General features: G+C 42.9%; 1 protein-coding gene across 1 annotated transcript in view; it reads left to right on the top strand.

Annotated features, from left to right (window-relative positions):
- Positions 1–21,779, top strand: part of WSB2 (WD repeat and SOCS box containing 2) — a 70,091-nt gene that overhangs the window by 12,894 nt on the left and 35,418 nt on the right. The window contains exon 3 of the mRNA XM_077462061.1: positions 17,748–17,919. Coding sequence (XP_077318187.1) covers positions 17,748–17,919 — 172 coding nt within the window. The remainder of the gene's footprint in view (positions 1–17,747; positions 17,920–21,779) is intronic.

Raw genomic sequence — 21,779 nt, 5'->3', positions numbered from 1 at the left:
CAAACCACTTTGACCTAAAGGTAAGCCTAGATTAAGGCTTACCTGTAGGTCCAAGAAATATCTCCTAAACCTATACGGTTTAGGAGATATTTGCCCGAAGACAGGCACCTCTGTCTACGGCGCATGCGCGGCATTTCCAACAACGGAGCTGCCGCGCGTGTCGGCTCCCGTGCGCATGCGCAGGAGTGACGTCATCGCAGCTTTGCCGAATGACAGCGGCGGAGCTGCGAGACCCCACCGAGAAGATGGAAGCAGTGACATCGCTGGCTCCTGTGTCAGGTAAGTGACACATAATGGGCTACTATGCGATGCATAGTAGTCCATTATGCTTTGCCTTTGCAGGGAATGAAAGAGGAAGTAAACTCACCAGGGTTTACTTCCTCTTTAATGTACACACAGCACCCCATATTGACAGAAAAACACAGAATTGTTGACATTTTTGCAGATTTATTAAAAAAGAAAAACTGAAATATCACATGGTCCTAAGTATTCAGACCCTTTGCTGTGACACTCATATACAGTTGGAAAAAAAAGTATGTGAACCCTTTTGGAATGATATGGATTTCTGCACAAATGAGTCATAAAATGTGATCTGATCTTCATCTAAGTCACAGCAATAGACAATCACAGTCTGCTTAAATGAATAACACACACAGAATTAAATGCTACCATGTTTTTATTGAACACACCATGTAAACATTCACAGTGCAGGTGGAAAAAGTATGTGAACCCCTAGACTATTGAGATCTCCCAGAGCTAATTGGAGTGAGGTGTCAGCCAACTGGAGTCCAATCAATGAGATGAGATTGGAGGTGTTGGTTACAGCTGCCCTGCCCTATAAAAAAAACACACACCAGTTCTGGGTTTGCTTTTCACAAGAAGCATTGCCTGATGTGAATGATGCCTCGCACAAAAGACCTCTCAGGAGACCTATGATTAAGAATTGTTGACTTGCATAAAGCTGGAAAGGGTTAGAAAATTATCTCCAAAAGCCTTGCTGTTCATCAGTCCACGGTAAGACAAATTCTCTATGAATGTAAAAAGTTCAGCACTGCTGCTACTCTCCCTAGGAGTGGGCATCATGTAAAGATGACTGCAAAAGCACAACGCAGACTGGTCAATGAGGTGAACAAGAATCTAGAGCAGTGATGGCGAACCTTGGCACCCCAGATGTTTTGGAACTACATTTCCCATGATGCTCAACTACACTGCAGAGTGCATGAGCATCATGGGAAATGTAGTTCCAAAACATCTGGAGTGCCAAGGTTCGCCATCACTGATCTAGAGTGTCAGCTAAAGACTTACAAAAGTCTCTGGCATATGCTAACATCCCTGTTAGCGAATCTACGATACGTAAAACACTAAACAAGAATGGATTTTATGGGAGGATACCACAGAGGAAGCCACTGCTGTCCAAAAAAAACATTGCTGCATGTTTACAGTTTGCACAAGAGCACCTGGATGTTCCATAGCAGTACTGGCAAAATATTCAGTGGACAGTTTGGAAGAAACACACAACGCTGTGTGGAGTAAGAGGCACACCAACATCAAATTCTCATCCCAACTGTGAAGTATGGTGGTGGGGGCATTATGGTTTGGGGCTGCGTCGGGCCTGGACGGATTGCTACCATTGAAGGAAAAATTAATTCCCAAGTTTATCAAGACATTTTGCAGGAGAACTTAAGGCCATCTGTCCACCAGCTGAAGCTCAACAGAAGATAGGTGTTGCAACAGGACAACGACCCAAAGCATAGAAGTAAATCAACAACAGAATGGCTTAAACAGAAGAAAATAAGCCTGCTGGAGTGGCCCAGTCAGAGTCCTGATCTCAGCAACCAATGTGACACTGTGTTGTCCAAAATTAGCAGCTAACACGCTAAACGTGGATATTTTTAGCACAAATGTAGTAAAAGTTATATATAAAGTGTAGCGCTAAATGGTGATATATGGGTCTGCGAACCCAAATATTAGTGACAAAACAGAGAGGAAAAATTGTGTTCTACCCTTACAACATTACATGCAAATAAATGGTGCACACAATTTGCATAATAATATAACAAAGTGAATAAATTGGGTAAATATAAATGCAGTATAGAGAAAATTGATATAAGAAATCCTTATATGTGAAGTGAAGACCCAAACACAAAGTAAGAATGTCTGAAAGGCAATCCAAAAGTGCTTCTTCCAAAAACGTCACCCAAGTGCTGACACCACCACCTTGACAGATGTAGGCTTACCAGATATTGTTGACCCGAATGAACATATATTCACGGGTCACAAGTGCTTATTGCTGACCTCAACCTGATTGAGATGCTGTGGCATGACCTCAAGAATGCGATTCACACCAGACATCCCAAGAATATTGCTGAACTGAAACAGTTCTGTAAAAAGGAATGGTCCAGAATTACTCCTGACCGTTGTGCATGTCTTATCTGCAACTACAGGAAACGTTTGGTTGAAGTTATTGCTGCCAAAGGAGGTTCAACCGGTTATTAAATCCAAGGATTCACATACTTTTTCCACGTGCACTGTGAATGTTTACATGGTGTGTTCAATAAAAACATGGTAACATTTCTTTGTGTGTTATTAGTTTAAACAGACTGTGATTGTCTATTCTCGTGACTTAGATGAAGATCAGATCACATTTCATGACCAATTTGTGCAGAAATCCATATCATTCCAAAAGGGTTCACATACTTTTTTTGCAACTGTATTTAACTCGGGTGCTGTCCATTTCTTCTGATCATCCTTGAGATGGTTCTACACCTTCATTTGAGTCCAGCTGTGTTTGATTATACTGATTGGATTTGATTAGGAAAGCCACACACCTGTCTATATAAGACCTTACAGCTCACAGTGCATGTCAGAGCAAATGAGACTCATGAGGTCAAAGGAACGGCCTGAAGAGCTCAGACAGAATTGTGGCAAGGCACAGATCTGGCCAAGGTTACAAGAAAATGTTCTGCTGCACTTAAGGTTCCTAAGAGCAAAGTGGCCCCCATAATCCTTAAATGGAAGACGTTTGGGATGACCAGAACCCTTCCTAGAGCTGGCCGTCTGGCCAAACTGAGCTATCGGGGGGAGAAAAGATTGGTGAGAGAGCTAAAGAAGAACCCAAAGATCACTGTGGCTGAGCTCCAGAGATACAGTTGGGAGATGGGAGAAAGTTGTAGAAAGTCGACCATCACTGCAGCCCTCCACCAGTCGGGACTTTATGGCAGAGTGGCCCTCTCCTCAGTGCAGGGCACATGAAAGCCTGGCATTTGCTAAAAAAAAACACCTGAAGGACTCAGTGTGGTGAGAAATAAGATTCTTTGGTCTGATGAGACCAAGATAGAACCTTTTTGGCCTTAATTCTAAGCGGTATGTGTGGAAAAAAAAACACTGCTCATCACCTTTCCAATACAGTCCCATCAGTGAAGCATGGTGGTGGCAGCATCATGCTGTGGGGGTGTTTTTCAGCTGCAGGGACAGGACAACCGGCTGCAAATGAGAGAAAGATGAATGCGGCCAAGTACAGGGATATCCTGGACGAAAACCTTTCCAGAGTGCTCAGGACCTCAGACTGGGCCTTCCAACAAGACAATGACCCTAAGCACACAGCTAAAATAAGGAAGGAGTGGCTTCACAACAACCACGTGACTGTTCTTGAATGACCCAGCCAGAGCCCTGATTTTATCCTAATTGAGCATCTCTGAAGAGATCTAAAAATGGCTGTCCACCAACGTTTACCATCCAACCTGACAGAACTGGAGAGGATCTGCAAGACTCATGGCTGTATTAGATCAATAGGGTGCTTCTACTAAATACTGAGCAAAGGGTCTGAATACTTAGGACCATGTGAGTACATTAACCACTTGCCGCCCGCCCTATAGGGAATTGACGGCTGCAAAGTGGTTTCATAATCCTGACCGGACGTCATATGACATGATCAGGATTATGAGCCGCTGCGCGCCCCCGGGGGCGCGCATCGCGGCGATCGTTGTTGCGGGGTGTCAGTCTGACACCCGGCAACTACGATCTCGGTAAAGAGTCTCCGGAGACTCTTTACCATGTGATCAGCCGTGTCCAATCACGGCTGATCAGTGTAAATGGGAAGAGCCGGTGATCGGCTTTCCCTCACTCGCGTCTGTCAGACGCGAGTAGAGGAGAGCCGATCGGCTGCTCCGCTGACAGGGGGGGTCTGTGCTGATCGATTATCAGCACAGCCCCCCCGAGGATGCCCACACTGGACCACCAGGGACGCCACTAGACCACCAGGGAAAAGGTAATAAAGGCCATAATCCTCCCTAGACCACCAGGGATGCCAGTCAGTACAATGGGTGCCAATCAGTGCCCATAATGGATGCCAAACAGTGCCCACAATGGGCATCACTGATTGGCATGCATTATTGTTTGGCACTGATTGGCATCCATTACTATAACACCGATGCCGCCTATGAGTGCCCACCTGTGCCGCCTATGAGTGCCCACCTGTGCCGCCTATAAGTGCCCACCTGTGCCGCCTATCCATGCCCACCTGTGCCGCCTATCCATGCCCACCTGTGCCGCCTATCCATGCCCATCCGTGCCGCCCATCCGTGCCAGCTATCAGTGCCAATTTGTGCCACCTATCAGTGTCCGTCCGTGTTGCCCATCCGTGTCGCCCATCCGTGTCGCCCATCAGTGCCGCCTATCAGTGCCACTTCATTGGTGCCACATTGGTGCCCATCAGTGCCGCCTTATCAGTGCCCATCAGTGTAGCCCTATCAGTGCCCATCAGTGAAGGAGAAAACGTACTTATTTACAAAGTTTTGAAACTGAAACAAAAAAAAACATTATTTTTTTCAAAATTTTCGGTATTTTTTTATTTGTAGCGCAAAAAATAAAAACCGTAGAGGTGATCAAATATCACCAAAAGAAAGCTCTATTTGTGGGAAAAAAATGATAAAAATTTCATTTGGGTACAGTGTAGCATGACCGCGCAATTGTCATTCAAAGTGCGACAGCGCTGAAAGCTCAAAATTGGTCTGGGCAGGAAGGTGTTTAAGTGCCCTGTATTGAAGTGGTTAATGAGGTAAAAAAAAATTAACAAAGAGTGAAAAATTTAAGGGGGTCTGAATACTTTCCGTTCGCACTGTAGGTTAAAAGACCGTTGTGGCTATAAAAAGATAGTAAGTGATCAATAAGAAAATTAAGTGAAAGCTAGTAGTGATTAGTGCTTAAATAAAAAATAAAAAAACTATATGTACAACAAATAATATATAATAATGACTCTCAAAATTCTTGTGGTGTTCCCTATTTTCACCATCAATCATGCACATTTATCCTTCACATTCCTGTGTGACCACCACCAGTGGTTCTCTCACCTGCACTCCATGACCTTACATGCTATGTAAGTCATATAAAACTTGTGTCCCCCTTCGTGGACAAATACTATCTCCATGGCCTCTTCCTGATAATCCCCTCTTTCTGAACTCTGGTTATAAGCCAATTCCTGCTCCCAGATAATTCAGGCAGTGCCCCTTTTGATGCACTATTTAGCTCTCTCTTCCACTCAGTACCAAATTATAAGAGGATGTAAGTTTTTTTTTTTTTTTTTTTCTTGAGTTTTATTCACTCACTCCCAAAAATACAGAATGAGTTATCCTATGGTTTTCTCCGATTTCTCCTTTTCTGACATCATCCAGCAAGCCCTGCTCCGAGGGAATGATCAGGAGTATTGGCTGAAACTCATTGTTGTATGCTGTGTCATTTTTCATGTAGCCAATAAAGAATCATTGTGAAGAGTACACCAAGTGAATTGCTTTATGTGCCATGGATTGTCTACATTGGGGACTGAACATCCCAGCCAGAGCACCGGTCTCCAGCCATTGAATCCTGAATGTAGCAGTTGAGCTAGGGTAAAGTCTTGTCTTCAGGTGTTGTGAGTACCAAAGGTCTTGCCTTGCCTCTTAACTTTAGGTTTCCCTTCTGTCATGCAGTTATAACAAGTTTGTTTTTAGACATGAGGGGTGTTACTGTCCATCAAATTAACTTAAGGACTCTTGAGAAATTAGCTCAGCCCAGGGTTATGTCCTCGACTGGCTTGATTAATTTTTTTGAAATAATGGAATTAGTAATGAATAATGGAAATGGAATTTGCTGTCTGAGGCATTCATTAGACAAGCCACATACAGTATCTCACAAAAGTGTGTACACCCCTCACATTTTTTGTAAATCTTTTTATATCTTTTCATGTGACAACACTGAAGAAATGACACTTTGCTATAATGTAAAGTAGTAAGGATGAGCTCAGGTGTGTTCACATGGTCCACGTGCAGAGCCCGCCAGGAACTCGACACATCTCTGTGCTAATCACAGGCAGTGAGACATTGCCCCGATGCATGGCTGCAGAGATTGGGCAATGTCTCACTGCCTGTGATTAGCGCTGTGCTGACTTCCTGGCGGGCTCTGCACGTGGACCATGCGAACACGCCTGAGCTCATCCCTAGTAGTGAGTATGCAGCTTGTATAACAGTGTAAAATTGCTGTCCCCTCAAAATAACTCAACACACAGCTATTAATGTCTAAACTGCTGGCAACAAAAGTGAGTACAAGCCTAAGTGAAAATGTCCAAATTGGGCCCAATTAGCCATTTTAGCCATTGTTAGTGTTACAAGGTCTCAAGTTTGAATGGGGAGCAGGCTTGTTAAATTTGATATCTCTCTCATACTGGTCTCTGGAAGTTCAACATGGCACCTCATGGCAAAGAACTCTGAGGATCTGAAGAAAAAGAATTGTTGCTCTACATAAAGAACTGAACCCTGAAACTGAGCTGCAGCACAGAGACCAAGACCATACAGAGGTTTAACAGGACATGTTCCACTCAGAACAAGCCTTGCCATTGTTGACCAAAGAAGTTTCGTACACGTGCTCAGCGTCATATGCAGAGGTTGTGTTTGGGAAGTAGACGTATGTGTGCTGCCAGCTTTGTTGCAAAGGTTGAAGTGATGGAGGTTCAGCCAGTTGGTGCTCAGACCATACACTGCACACTGCATCAAATTAGTCTGCATGGCTGTCATCCCAGAAAGAAGCCACTTCTATAGATGATGCACAGGAAAGCCCACAAACAGTTTACTGAAGACAAGCATACTAAGGACATCGATTACTGGAACCATGTGTTGTGTTCTGATGAGACCAAGATAAACTTATTTGGTTGAGATGGTGTCAAGTGTGTGTGGCGGCAACCAGGTGAAGAGTACAAAGGCTGCCTAGAGTCAAGCATGGTAGTGGGAGTGTGTCATGGTCTGGGGCTGCATGAGTGCTGCAGGCACTGGGGAGCTACAGTTCATTGAGGGAACCATGAATGCCAACATGTACTGTGATATAATGAAGCGGAGCATGATCCCCCTACCTTCAGAGACTAGCTTGCAGTGCAGTATTCCAACATAACGAACCCAAACATGCCTCCAAGACGACCACTGCCTTGCTAAAGAAGCTGAGGGTAAAGGTGATGAACTGGTCAAACATGTCTCCAGACCTAAACCCTACTGAGCATCTGTGGGGCATCCTCATGCGGAAGGTGGAGGAGCGCAAGGTCTCCAACATCCATGATCTCCCTGATGTCATCATGGAGGAGTGGAAGAGGATTCCAGTGGCAACCTGTGAAGGTTTGGGGAGCTCCATGCCCAAGAGGGTTAAGGCAGTGCTGGAAAATAATGGCCACACAAAATATTGACACTTTGGGCCCAATTTTTGACATTTTCACTTAGGGTTTCAATCTCTTTTGTTGCCAGCGCTTTAGACCTTAATGGCTGTGTGAGTTATTTTGAGGGGACAGCAAATGTACACAGTTTTATACAAGCTGTACACTCACTACTTTACATTGTAGCAAAGTGTCATTTCTTCAGTGTTGTCACATGAAAAGATATAATAAAATATTTACAAAAATGTGAGTGGTGTACTCACTTTTGTGAGATACTGTATATTTACCTATTCTCAGGGCACTGTGGTCTGATTACATGACCTCCCCAGTGGCCGACTTCAGAGGAGAGAGTAATGACAGTGTCTACAATGCCTGGGAGGTGATGTCACCCATAGGCTTACTATAGGCCATCCACTGTCGGCTGTCCCTCCTATTCCCTGAAGCTGCCACAGGGAGCTCATCGCTTGACCAGACTGGAGAGATCTGAGGCAGGGTAGCTTTAAGCACGTTCTCTTACAGGGTAGTTGGATTACGATTTAGAAGTGAAGTGAGAGCAGTTTCAAGCTTAGCCTGGACTGCTACTTTAAATATCATCTCTCTAGCACACTAATTGTTTCTATGCTTTGCTGTGGGGCCTCTGCACTACCAGTTCAGGGCCTTGTCTGCACCTCGGGTATTTACCAATCTGCTGACCCCTGTACTTACCCTGCTGTGTTCTCGTGGAATCCCCATTTTGGGATACTTACAAATACTTCCTGTTGAAGGAGCAGACAGCATGGGCTCCTTTGGACAACTTGAAATTCACCATCCAGACTTTTTACATTGCTTTGGATAGATCCTGAAAGTGGTTGTAAAGGCTGAAGGTTTTTTACCTTTTATGCATGAAGGTAAAAAACCACCTGTGTGCTGCTGCTTCCACATTCCTCCCCCCCCCCCCCCCCAACACTTACCTGAGCCCCATCTTGATCCAGCAATGTGCACCAGATCAGCGGCTTTCCTGGGTTTCTCTCTCTTCCTTCCGCAGAAGAAACTTAAGACGCTTTAGTCTTTGATTTGAAATATCCAGTTCATGAACTGTCAAATTCTTTTTTGCATGAAAGTCCTAGGCTTGGTGGCTGCCTCTCTGGAGGCAGTCACATTTTTAAATAGTTCTACTCAAGCATACAAGAACAATTGCAAAAGGCTTCAAGCTGTGTTGGTTACATAACTTGACATCTCAGAATGCCTGCATATTTTTGGCTTTACTGCTGTATATCATGCAGCTGATCGCTTTTTCCCATTGTTTGCCATGGTGCCCCTGCATTACCAGTTTGTGGCTATTCTTGCAACAGGACTATTCCCCGCCCCCCTTTTTTTTTCTTTTCAAAGAAACTATCAGAACCTAAAAATATAGCAGTGACTTGCTCTAGTTTAAATATGTTTAGGGTAACACATTGGTCAGCCATAACCTTATGACCACCCACCCTTTTGATGCTTACATTCCTATTGTAGGTACTTTTGGCTGTGGACCTGCTTCAGCATGGGCGTTCTGACCAATCTGCAGCTACACAGCCCCATACACAACAAACTGTGAGGCACTGTGTGTTCTGACACCTTTCTATCAGAACCAGCATGAACTTTTTCAGCCATTTGAGCTACAGTAACTCTATTGGATCAGACTACATGGGCCAGCCTGTGCTCCCCATGTGCATCAATGAGCCTTGGCTGCCCATGACCCTGTTGCCATTTAACAGCTTTTCCTTCCTTGGACCACTTTTGGTAGGTCCTGATCACTGCAGACTGGGAACATCCCACAACAGATGCAGTTTTGGAGTTGTTCTAACCGTCACATCCAAGATTTGGTTAGCTACAATATAATAAATGTTTGCCTTTGGGTTTAATAGTGCTTTAAAGTGTTACTAAACCCAGGAACCTGCATTCACAATATCTTCTCTCCCACAGTACACAGAAATGCAATTATTTTAGTAAATATAAACTGCTAAATACCTTTTCTCATCAGTAGTATATAGCAGTCTTATGACTTTTATCAGTGTCTGGCCAAGCACTGGTTAAAGCTTGTAGGAGGGTTTTTCAGTCTCCCCTGACTGTCCAATGAGACTACTGACCCTGTGTGGACAGTGCTGATTGGCCCTGTGCTGATTACATGCACCCTCCCAAAAAATATACACCAAACTGAGCATGTACAATCGGCAGATGGATTGGGGACAGTGCAAGAAGGGGAGGATCAGAGAAGACCAGATCAAAATATTTTTACAAAATTCATAGGATTAACCCCTTAAGTTCCACAGTGAGTAGAACAAGCATTCTTTACTGCATATTCAAGCTGATTTTACTGTTGTGGGTTTAGTAACACTTTAACCACTTCACCCCCGAGGATTTGGCTGGCCAAAGACCAGAGCACTTTTTGCGGTTCGGCACTGCCTCTCTTTAACTGACAATTGGGTGGTCGTGCGACGTGGCTCCCAAACAAAATTGACGGCCTTTTTTTCCACAAATAGAGCTTTCTTTTGGTGGTATGTGATCACCTCTGCGGTTTTGCGCTATAAACAAAAAACAATTTTGAAAAGCTATTTTTTTTATTTTGATATAATAAATATCCCCAAAAAGTATATAACGTTTATTTTTATTTTTTCCCCCCTCCGTTTAGGCCGATACGTATTCTTCTACATATTTTTGGTAAAAAAGATCGTAATAAGCGTTTGGTTTGTGCAAAAGTTATAGCGTATACAAAATAGGGAATAGTTTTATGTAGAGGTCGACCGAATCGCCCGACGATATATTCAGCTAGAATATTTTCTGCTAGAAATTCACTTAGAACCCCCAAAACTTATATATATATATATATATATATATATATATATATATATATATATATATATATATATATATATATATATATATTTTAGCAGAGATCCTAGGGAATAAAATAGCGGTTGTTGCAATATTTTATGTCACACGGTATTTGCACAGCGGTCTTTCAAACTCAATTTTTTTGGGAAAAAATACACAGATTAAAAAAAAACAGTAAAGTTAGCCCATTTTTTTTCATCCAAAAGTTTTGATTACCTGTTTTTGTGTAATATATATATATATACACTGGAGCGAGCAGGCGTTGACGGTAAAACGCTGCCAGTTTTAGCGCCGCTTTACCATCATTTTAGTGGGGCACTTATAATCCAGCTAGTGGCCCAGGAGGGGGTTAAATGTGCCCGTGAAGCGCTGCTGCCAAATCGCATTGCAGGTGCTTCGGCAGTGGTGCCCATTCATTTCAATGGGCAGGAGTGGTGGAGGAGCGGTATACACCACTCGAAAGATGCTGCTTGCAGGATTTTTTTTTAACGTCCTGCCAGCGCATCGCCTTAGTGTGAAAGCACTCGGGGCTTCCACACAGACTGCAGGGGAGCCGTTTTGCAGGCACTTTACAGGCGCTATTTTAAAGCGCCTAAAAAACGCCCCAGTGGGAAAGGTGTCTGTTAGATTTTATGAGACGAAGGGGAAAAAATAAATAAATAATCGGCCTAACATATTGGCCCAAAAAAATCGGCATCATACATCGGCCGTGGCGATTTCTAAATATCGGTATTGGCATCGGCCAGAGAAAAACCCATATCGGTGGACCTCTAGTTTTATGGCTTTTTTTTTTTTTTTTACTAGCGATCAGCGATTTATTTATTTATATTTTTCTTTATCGTGACTGCGACATGGCGGACACATCGGACACTTTTGACACATTTTTGGGACCATCGATCAATGCTATAAAATTGCATTGATTACTGTAAAAATGTCACTGGCAGTGAAGGGTTTAACCAGGAGGGGACGCTGCAGGGGTTAAAGCGGGAGTAAACCCAGTTTCAAAAAACACTTACATTCCCGGCATGCCGGAAATGGTAACTTTCACATTGGTTGTGCTCTCAACCAAACTTTCAAACCATCCAATATCTGGTTTCATAACTGATCACATGTGTGGCATTATGGCAGTTGAAGAATCATTAGAGGCCAAGATGGCAGCTTCCTTGACTGAAAACGATAGGAGGGTTTACTTCCACTTTAAGTGTGTCTTAGGGAGTGATTCTAACTGTAGGGGGGATGGGCTAGCTGTGACACAACACTGATCACCTCTCCCGATTACAGGTAGCTGTGATCAGTGTACTGTCACTAGGCAGAACGGGGAAATGCTTGTTTACGTCAGCATCTTCTCGTTCCTCCTCTCTGTGAGACGATCTTGGGCATCCCCTCGGACTGGCTCATGGAGCTCACGGCGGGCATGCCTGCTATGTAATATAACGTGATTTTGCGCAGCAGAGCCAACCTGCCGCAGTAAAATTGAGGCGGCTGGTCCACAAGCAGTTAAAGTGGCTGAAAAGTCACAAGGCTTTTAGAATGCATGAAGGTAAAACCTTCTGAGTGCAGAAGCCCCAGCTCCCCTCTAGCACTTACTTGAGCCCCCTTTTGATCCAGCGGCTCTAAAACGGAAGGCTCTCCGTGGACTCGCACTCCTGATTGGCTTTTGGCAGCGCCTCCCACTGCTTTTAGTCACAGCAAGTGAGCCAATTGGGAGACTTGGGGGGGAGGGGGGGCAAGCTGCAGCTCCATGTGTGCATGGGGACACAGCCATGGTTTGGGGAGCGCAGCTGCTTGCTGTGGGGGCATCGGCAGGAGGGAGGGGCCAGGAGCGCCGGGGTGGGACCCGAGAAGATGAGAATCCAGGCTACTCTTTTTTAGAAAATAAAAAAGTTGCTACTTGAGAGAATATAGGCTATCAGTCAGGTTACAGGAAAGTAGTGAAGAAATCTTCCTTTCTTTTGTGATGGTGTGGACAATCAGTAGGGCTAGATTATATTCACGGTGAATGAGGAAAGCAGGATTGGGATCTGTGTATGGAATGTAATCAGAATCCACTTGTTGATGAGCAGGACTGATGGTGTGACCTTTGTGCAAGGTGAAGGCTTTGCTTGCATGGTTAGCTGACTTGGCGAACAAAGTGTGTGTGTGTGTGTGTGTGTGTGTGTGTGTGTGTTTTCCTGGTTTTAATGGGTGAAAGGAATTTGTCCCTGGTTTTCTCTTTCAGTGAGCTGGCACTATGTATCTGTTTTTTCTGTTCCTGATAGAGTGGGTGTGAGGTATCTGACTTTGTACAACACTGTAGGTGCAATAACTGCTGTTATATATAGGAGATTGTTTGTTTGTTTTTCTTTTGAAACCTGGAATGTACTTGCTCAAGCCTGCACCCTGACATTTCTTCTGCTTCTGTAACTGCCAAGGAATGTCAGGTTTGGCTCATGTACATGGTTGTTAGGAGCACTAACCTCAATATGTTTCAGGCATGCGGCATTGCTAAATCATTAAAAATTGAACTAGTGAACATTGAAAAATTTTGTACATTTCATAAGAGATGACAAAATGTAGAAATGTTTTAATTGCAAATGCTTCCACCCTTGTCGGGCATATTTCAGCACTATCCTAATGTGGTCATTTAAACTTCTACAGTGCTTTGTATGATTTCTGCAGAAATCCAAAAGTCCAGCAGATGTTAGTCATATGTTCATGTGTCTGTGCTAAACCAGTCCCTATGCAAGCAAGATTACTTTTCTATTTACAAATGGATTCCTAACCCAAGAAGATGTATCTTAAGCCGGCCATAGATGGTGTCGATTTTCTGTCCAGCAACCACGGATTTGGGGGGGGGGGGGGATATTTGGGTACAGTAATTATTGCTAGGGGCTATAGCTGCTGGCAGTAATTACATGAAAATAAAATATGACAGGCTAGTTGTACTGAAATTGATCTTTTTAACTTGTGTACAATCAACATGCCCATACATGGTTCAAATCCCGGCTCTGGTTCAAATCCCGGCTCTGGTTCCTGCTGAACTGGCCGGAATTTTAACTGTCTACGGCCAGCTTTACTATTATGGTGTCTGTCTTTTTAGACAGAGTGGGAAACGTTTGAATCTTTTATCTGTCACCTAGTCATTAACCAAAGTGAAGTCTACAAAATTGGGACCCACATAGTAAGAAAAACCAGATAGCTCATTTTCACTTACCAAGTCTATTTGAATGTTGCTTTTATTGCTGTCTTTATGCCCATTGGGGAGTTTTTCCTCTCCCTTCCTGTCTATAAGCCCTGGTTCACTCTGGTACAGCTTTGAAATTGTGCTACTTCAGCGTCAGGACAAATTGATCATTGGAGGAGAGCACACTGCAATCCCAGCATGGCTAGAGAACTGACCATTGTGTGCTTAGTATGGTCAGTTTTTAATCAGAAAGCAGAGGGACTGGCAGGTGATTTCACACCTATAAAGCAATACAAAGAGAGCAGGATACTTTCTCATACAAGTACGTGGTACAGCAGGCTCATATCAGGAATATGAAATGTTGGGGTAACAAACAATTTACGCTGGCTATGAACTAGTTGAATTTTGTGCAAAAAGTTTTATTTTCAGAACATTCCTTTTGATATTCTAATTATTAGTGGGGTCAAAACAATGTTCATCTTCAAAGATATAGTGATAAGAAAATTCAAAGGAACAGAATGGAAAATGTTTCTCGATCAAACAAATTTCTAATGGTGAATGTGGTTTTCCTTCAGGAAATTACGTTTTGTTTCAAAATTGAATGTTGTAAGCAAATTAAATTTGAAAGTCTTTTTGATGTTTGTTCAGTCATCAAATGCAAAAACAATTTTTGTAGGAATATGCAAACGTTTGTTCAAAAATCTACTTGTGTATAGCCAGCTTAACTGCTTGCTGACCAGCCACCGTCATTTTACTGAGGCAGGTCGGCACAGTCCCGCAAACCATCGTAGCTATGCGTTGGCTCGCTGGATAGGAATAGCAGGCACGCACGCGTGCCGGCTACACAGTGGGGGTGCCGATGCTCGTGGCCAATGGTGACCACCGGCCACGAGTGATCGCAAGCACCAGAGGCAGAACAGGGAAGTGTGTGTAATGCCCCGTACACATGACCGGACTTTTCAACATCAAAAGTCTGACGGAATGATTCCGGCAGACTATTCGATCGTGTGTGGGCTGCAACGGACTTTTGAATCACAAAAGTCTGACAGACTTTAGAAATGGAACATGCTTCAAATTTTTCTGCCAGAACTCTGCCGGACCCAGAAATCTGCTCGTGTGTGTGTGCTAGTCTGACGGACTAAAACCGACGCTAGGGCAGCTATTGGCTACTGGCTATGAACTTCCTTATTCTAGTCCAGTCATACGTCATCACGTTCGAATCCGTCGGACTTTGGTGTGATTGTGTGTGGCCAAGTCCGTTCATTCGGAAAGTCCGTCAGAACTCTGTCAGAACTCTGTCAGAACTCTGTCAGAACTCTGTCAGAACTCTGTCAGAACTCTGTCAGAACTCTGTCAGAACTCTGTCAGAACTCTGTCAGAACTCTGTCAGAACTCTGTCAGAACTCTGTCAGAACTCTGTCAGAACTCTGTCAGAACTCTGTCAGAACTCTGTCAGAACTCTGTCAGAACTCTGTCAGAACTCTGTCAGAACTCTGTCAGAACTCTGTCAGAACTCTGTCAGAACTCTGTCAGAACTCTGTCAGAACTCTGTCAGAACTCTGTCAGAACTCTGTCAGAACTCTGTCAGAACTCTGTCAGAACTCTGTCAGAACTCTGTCAGAACTCTGTCAGAACTCTGTCAGAACTCTGTCAGAACTCTGTCAGAACTCTGTCAGAACTCTGTCAGAACTCTGTCAGAACTCCGTCAGAACTCCGTCAGAACTCCGTCGAAAGTCTGCCGGAGTTAAGTCCTGTCATGTGTACGTGGCATTACACACAAATCCCTGTTCTGAGAGGCGTGACAGAGCGTGTGTTTATATTAGCTAGGAACCACGATCTGTCACTTCCGTAGCAGGGAACCCCATGATCACCCCCTAGTGTTAACTCTTTCCCTGCCAGTGACAGTTTTACAGTAATCAATGCATGTTGCGCACACTGTTGCGCAAACCAATCAATATACACTTATTGAAATATGTTTGGTTAAAAAAAAAGTAGTAGAAGAATATTTATCGGCTGATACTGAGAAAAAAAATTTAGCTTTTGGGGATATTTATTATAGCAAAAAGTACAAAATATTGTTGTTTTATTTATTTATTTTTATTTAGCACAAAAAATAAAAACTGCAGAGGCGATCAAATACCACCAAAAGAAAGCTCTATTTGTGGGGAAAAAAGGATGTCAATTTTGTTTGGGTACAGCTAAAGCGACGCAGTGCCGAATAGCAAAAAATGGCCTGGTCATTCAACAGCCAAATCTTCCAGGGCTGAAGTGGTTAAACATTAAACAGTGTGTCAAATCTGTTTGAGAGGTGAAAAATGAAATGTGCATACTAATAGTCATTCTACTGGAGGATAGAGCTGCATGATTAATCGTTAAAAATATTGCAATCTCGATTCAACATCCCCACCCCCCACGATCTTAATCCAGCATTTCCATTCATGTAACAAGTGCAGAGCAGTTCTCCTGCTCACAGCTTTCAAAAAATAAAAAATAAAGGAAATGAATGAATGGGGTTTGTCTTGTTGGGTGTTTTTAGAGCTGAAGCTTACAGCAGAAAAAGGGCCAAAAATGCCTAGGTGTGAACAGAGCCTAAGACTAGACTAAAGTCTAAGCCTTTTTCTGACACTTGTTGCTTACAAGTTAAAATCAGTATTTTATTTTTTGCTAGAAAATTACTTAGAACCCCTAAACTATATATATATATTGCCTTTCAAATGCAATTTTTTGGGGAAAAAATGCACATCGATGAATTTAAAAAAAAAAAAACGAAACAGTAAAGTTAGCCCAATTTTTTTTTTTTTGTATAATATGAAAGATATATTACGCTGAGAATCGTGATCTTTATTCTAAGCAAAAAAGACTGTGATTCTCATTTTATCTAGAATAGTGCAGCTCTACTGCAGGATATAGAAGTGTGTGGATGCTTGAAACGAGTCCTCCTTTTTTTTTTCGGCCAATGACTCCTCTATGGGCTGCCTTACTCACCCTTGCTTGTGATGTCACTTTGTACATCACCATGAGAGGTGATGGTGAAATATATATCATTAATCATATTAATATGATTTCATCATTTATGTATTGTATAGCTGTAGAATAAATATTTGTAGATGACATGCTCACCTCTACTAAGAATTTACAGTCTAATGGTTCAATAAAAATCTCGAAAAGCCTATGAGTTCAAAACCTGCCTAAAATTTCAATGTTAGGCCATTCATGCCATGAATTGTGAAAAATCAACAGCTATCAAAAAACAAAACAAGAATAAATAAAAGAATATATATCTTACTATATATTAGGGCTATATACCACAGATGGGGATCTCCAAGTCAGTGAATTCATGAGATAAGAAAAAGCTTCATTTCAGTCTGTTAAAGTATTGTTTATTTTCTTCTCTTAAACACTTACATTAAAAAAAAACATTAAATATATTGTTTTTTGGTACATTTTTAGTAATTGAAGGTGATTCTAAAATGTCAACTATTTAGATATTGCTGCAGAGTATGTAATAGCTTTAGACACATACAGCATAACCAAGAAAGCACCAAGGGCTCTCTTTTCATGATTGACATAACAGAAAGGGATTGTCATTACAGGAAGTAATTTTTCTGTACAGAATGCCACTAAGGCCACATTAACACTAGCGAATTGGCCTAACATCGTTTACATGGGAGAACCGCAGTAAGGGCCCTGCTGACCGCTGTGCAGCAATCACCTGCAAGTGACCTGCATAGACTGTCTGCATCCAGGGCTGATCAGTCGCAGGTGATTGGTTACCCGTGGGAGTCAGCACCCCCATTTTCTTTCATTGGTGCTGCCTCCCACAGGGTATCCCCAAGACCCATGCTGAGGTTCTCGCATGTAAGCACTGTTGGGCCAATCCGTAAGGGTGAATGTGGCTTAAAAATCCAACACTTTACTACCAAGGAGCGCTGTCAAGAAGATTTAGTGACAAGACACTTGTGAAACCTGTTGGGTTCATAGGGTCCAATTTATCAGATTGTAGCCCAATTCTTATTTTAATTGCTTCTTTATATGCAGAATTTTGCATTTTTTTTTTTGTCTTCCCAGATGTCCCTGTCCTACTGGCAGAGCTACGTCCTGGTAGAGAGCAGCTGTATGATTGGAAGTCCAGCTGTGAGACGTGGAGTGTTGCCTTCTCTCCTGATGGCTTCTGGTTTGCATGGTCTCAAGGACATGGCATCATTAAACTCATCCCCTGGCCACTGGAAGAGGAACCAATGTAAGAGTTTATTTATTTTTTAATGCTAGTATCAAAATGAAAGTACACTAGCATATATACACACAGACTTTTCAAAAACGTTTTTCTTGTCCATTAAGGGACCGAGGAATTCCTAAATAGGTTTTACTGCTGCGTACAGGAGGATGTTACACCCGTAAACAAAACAAAAAAACTTAAGCAAGCCCCCATGTAACCCCATAACAAACCATCATAATTCGAAAGTCCTAGGAAGTTAGTGTTGCTCTGCTCTCTTTGTCCTGCCATTCAGCTTAGAGGAAGCACTGTTCCACTACCACAGTGCATCCGGAAACTATTCACAGTGCTCACTTTTTTTTACGTTACAGTCTTATTCCAAAATTGATTAAATTCATTATTTTCCTCAAACAATAAATACCCCATAATGACAACGTGACAGAAATTAGTTTGAAATCTTTGCAAATGCATAAAAAAAAAAAATCACATGTACATAAGTATTCACAGTCTACTTTGTTGAAGCACAGCCTCCAGTCTTTTTGAGTATGATGCTACAAGCTTGGCACATATTTTTGGGTAGTTTCTCCTATACTTCTTTGAAGGACCTCTGAAGCTCCATCAGGTTGTATGGGGAGCGTTGGTGCACAGACATTTTCAGATCTCTCCAGAGATGTTAAATCGGGTTCAAGTCTGAGCTCTGGCTGGGCCACGTAAGGACATTCACAGAGTTGTCCCATGACCACTCTTTTGTTATCTTGGCTGTGTGCTTAGCGTCGTCGTCCTGTTGTAAGATGAACTTTCGCCCCAGTCTGTGGTCCAGAGTGCTCTGGAGCAGGATTTTATCAAGGATGTCTCTGAACACTGCATTCATCTTTCCCTAAATCCTGACTAGTCTCCCAGTTCCTGCCGCTGAAAAACATCCCTGCAGCTTGATGCTGCCACCACCATGCTTCACTGTAGGGGTGATATTGGCCAGGTGATGGTTTCCTCCAGACACAATGCTTGCCATTCAGGCCAAAGAGTTACATCTTTGTTTTATCAGACCAGAGCATTTTGTTTCTCATGGTCTGAGAGTCCTTCAGGTGCCTTTTTCGCAAACTCCAGCTGGTCTGTCATGTGCCTTTTTACAGAGGAGTGGCTTCCACCATACAGTCCTGATTGCCGGAGTGCTGCAAAGATGGTTGTTCTTCTTGAAGGTTCTCCTCTCTTCACAGAGAAATGCTGTAGCTCTGTCAAAGTGACCATCAGGTTCTTGGTTACCTCCCTAACAAAAGGCCCTTCTCCGATTGCTTAGTTTGGTCAGGCGGCCCACTCTAGGAAGCGGGCCACCCAACTGGCCTGTCCTGGTGGTTCTATCTATCTTTCATTTACGGATGATGGAGGCCACTGTGCTCATTGGGAGGTTCAATGCTGCAGACATATTTCTGTACCCTTTCCCAGATCTGTGCCTCTATATAATCCTGTAATCTATATAATCCTGTCTCGGAGGCCTACAGACAATTCCTTGGACTTCATGGCTTGGTTTGTGCTCTGACATGCACTGTTAACTGTGGGACTTTATATAGACAGGAGTGTGCCTTTCCAAATCATGTCCAATCAACTGAATTTACCATAGGTGGACTATGGTAAGGATGATCAGTGGAAACAGGATGCGCCTGAGCTCAATTTTGAATGGCAAAGACTGTGAATATTTATGTACGTAGGACTTATTTTTTATTTTTAATAAATTTGCAAAGATTTTAAAGAAACATTTTTCACGTTGTCATTATGGGGTATTGTTTGTAAAATGTTGTGGAAAATGATGAATTTAATGCATTTTGGAATAAGGCTGTAACATAACAAATGTGGAAAAAGTGAAGTGCTGTGAATACTTTCCGGATGCACTGTATGACTGCTTCTGAAGCACTGCATGGATCATCCAGTCTTGTTCCACTGCTCATCTACAGTGACTTACTTGGACATCTCCTGCCATCTGACTGTTATCGGCACCAGCTATATAAGTTTGCGAGTATGCAAGGCTTTATCCTAATTTTAGGTCAGTTGCTTTCCACTATGTTGTGCAACATGCCTTTTCTTTTTTTATCCAAAGAAAAGTTTATAAAGTTTAACATAAACAGACACAACCTGGTTTCAACAATACACAGTTACATTGCGTATATTGCAAATTCTCATTACAAATTGGCTGTAATTCCATAATAGGTGAGGCCCATCACATTATTTTCCTGCCCTCTACTCCTTACCCCTCCTGTGCCTCCCTGTGTCCCTTCCCCTTTTTCAGTCTGACCAATAATCTGTACAAGTGTAATTAACCAGCATTCAGACCTAGAAATCTACCCATCACCAGATCCACCAGGACCAGTCCAGGTACATCCAGCCATGGGCCCCAAAGTTTCTCAAACTTTTGGGTGCACCCCCTGTGTTGATATACCATTTTCTCCATTCTGATCATGTGCTCACCTGCAGAAAACGATTCTTTAACTATGGGAGGGTCCTCTGATATCCAGTGGAGCATTATCATCTTACGTGCTAACAGTAGGGTCCTGGTAACTGCTGTTCTGACACTCTCCTCCCATTCAAAGACCTCCAGTACATTTAATAAACAGTGTTTTGGGTTGGTGGAAATAGAGATCTGAAATACCCTGTTTATGGTATCCACCACTACACTCCAATAGGAGTGGAGCTTTGGGCAACTCCACGGTAGATGGATCAGATCACCATGATTTCTTTTGCATTTAGTGCACATCGGGGTGGGTGTGAGACCCATTTTGTGTAATCTATGCGGACTATAATACAGCCTCAAGATGAGATACAGTTGTGTTTAGCCTCTGCGATATATTCAGCAAGTTTGTGGGTACTGCCTGTAAAATCTCCTCCCACTGGTCTCCATATTTCTGTCCCAGATCTCTCTCCCACTTGCCCATCATTCTCAAGGGATGTTTATTCAGAAGGCTCTGCAGGAGCATATTATAACATTAAGAAATGAAACCTTTAGTGTTGGTAGATCTCAGGACTAGGTTAAATAATGGTGTTGGTGAAGGAGACCACTAGGAAGCACTGCTCTGTGCCTTCATGCCATGTTTCAGTTGCATATAATGGAACCGCATATTGGACAGCAAGCCATGTCTGTCCTTCAGAGCCTCAAAAGGCAGTAGAAAGCCGTTTTGAAAAATATCTCGAATGTATATCACCCCATATCTCTTCCATAAGGCCTCATGCTGTAGCTGTGCTATTTCAGAGTAAGTCCCGTTGGACCATATCGGGCTAAATGCCGTATATCCTGTTACTCCCTGTAGGTATCTGATTTTGTTCCAGATTTTCTGGAGAAGATTATAGGTTGGGTACTTCTTATTTGATTTCCCACAACATGCCTTTTTGAAGACACACAAACAACAACTGACTGCAACAGGTGACCTTAGTCCACACTACTCCACTGCTTATAGGGGCAATTTCTTGGTATACCAACATGGAACGGGTGTCCGTGATCCAGACCTTGAAATCCCTATTACTATAGGGTCATGCTTACTGAAGTCATCTTCAGCTCTGTTTTGAGGCGGCCAAGACTTCCTCTGTATCCACAAGGTCCCTTTATGTCCACTTCTGACTTTTGGTAGTTTTGCGCACGATTATTGAAGCAACCTGCTCAGACAGTTCTACGTGCGCTCTGGTGCCATCCCCAGCAGGATCTAACTTTTCTGGGCTTTCATCTCTAGTGAGCCTGAGGCACCCATTACCATCTATAATTCTGAGTTCTTGCAGTCTACTCCTGGAGCAGCTGTTGACTCAGATTTACAAGGATTTGTTTTCTTACCTGTTTGATACAGTACATACTACCCTGCATTTAGAAAATTGGCCTGCGGTTCTATGCCTAGTGTCCTTTAGTGCTCATA

Source organism: Lithobates pipiens, unplaced genomic scaffold (assembly GCF_037356315.1).
Source record: "Lithobates pipiens isolate NorthernLeopardFrog02 unplaced genomic scaffold, aLitPip1_a1.2 Scaffold_3, whole genome shotgun sequence".
NCBI classification, from domain to species: Eukaryota; Metazoa; Chordata; class Amphibia; order Anura; family Ranidae; genus Lithobates; species Lithobates pipiens.
This window is presented reverse-complemented; position numbering and strand designations above follow the sequence as displayed.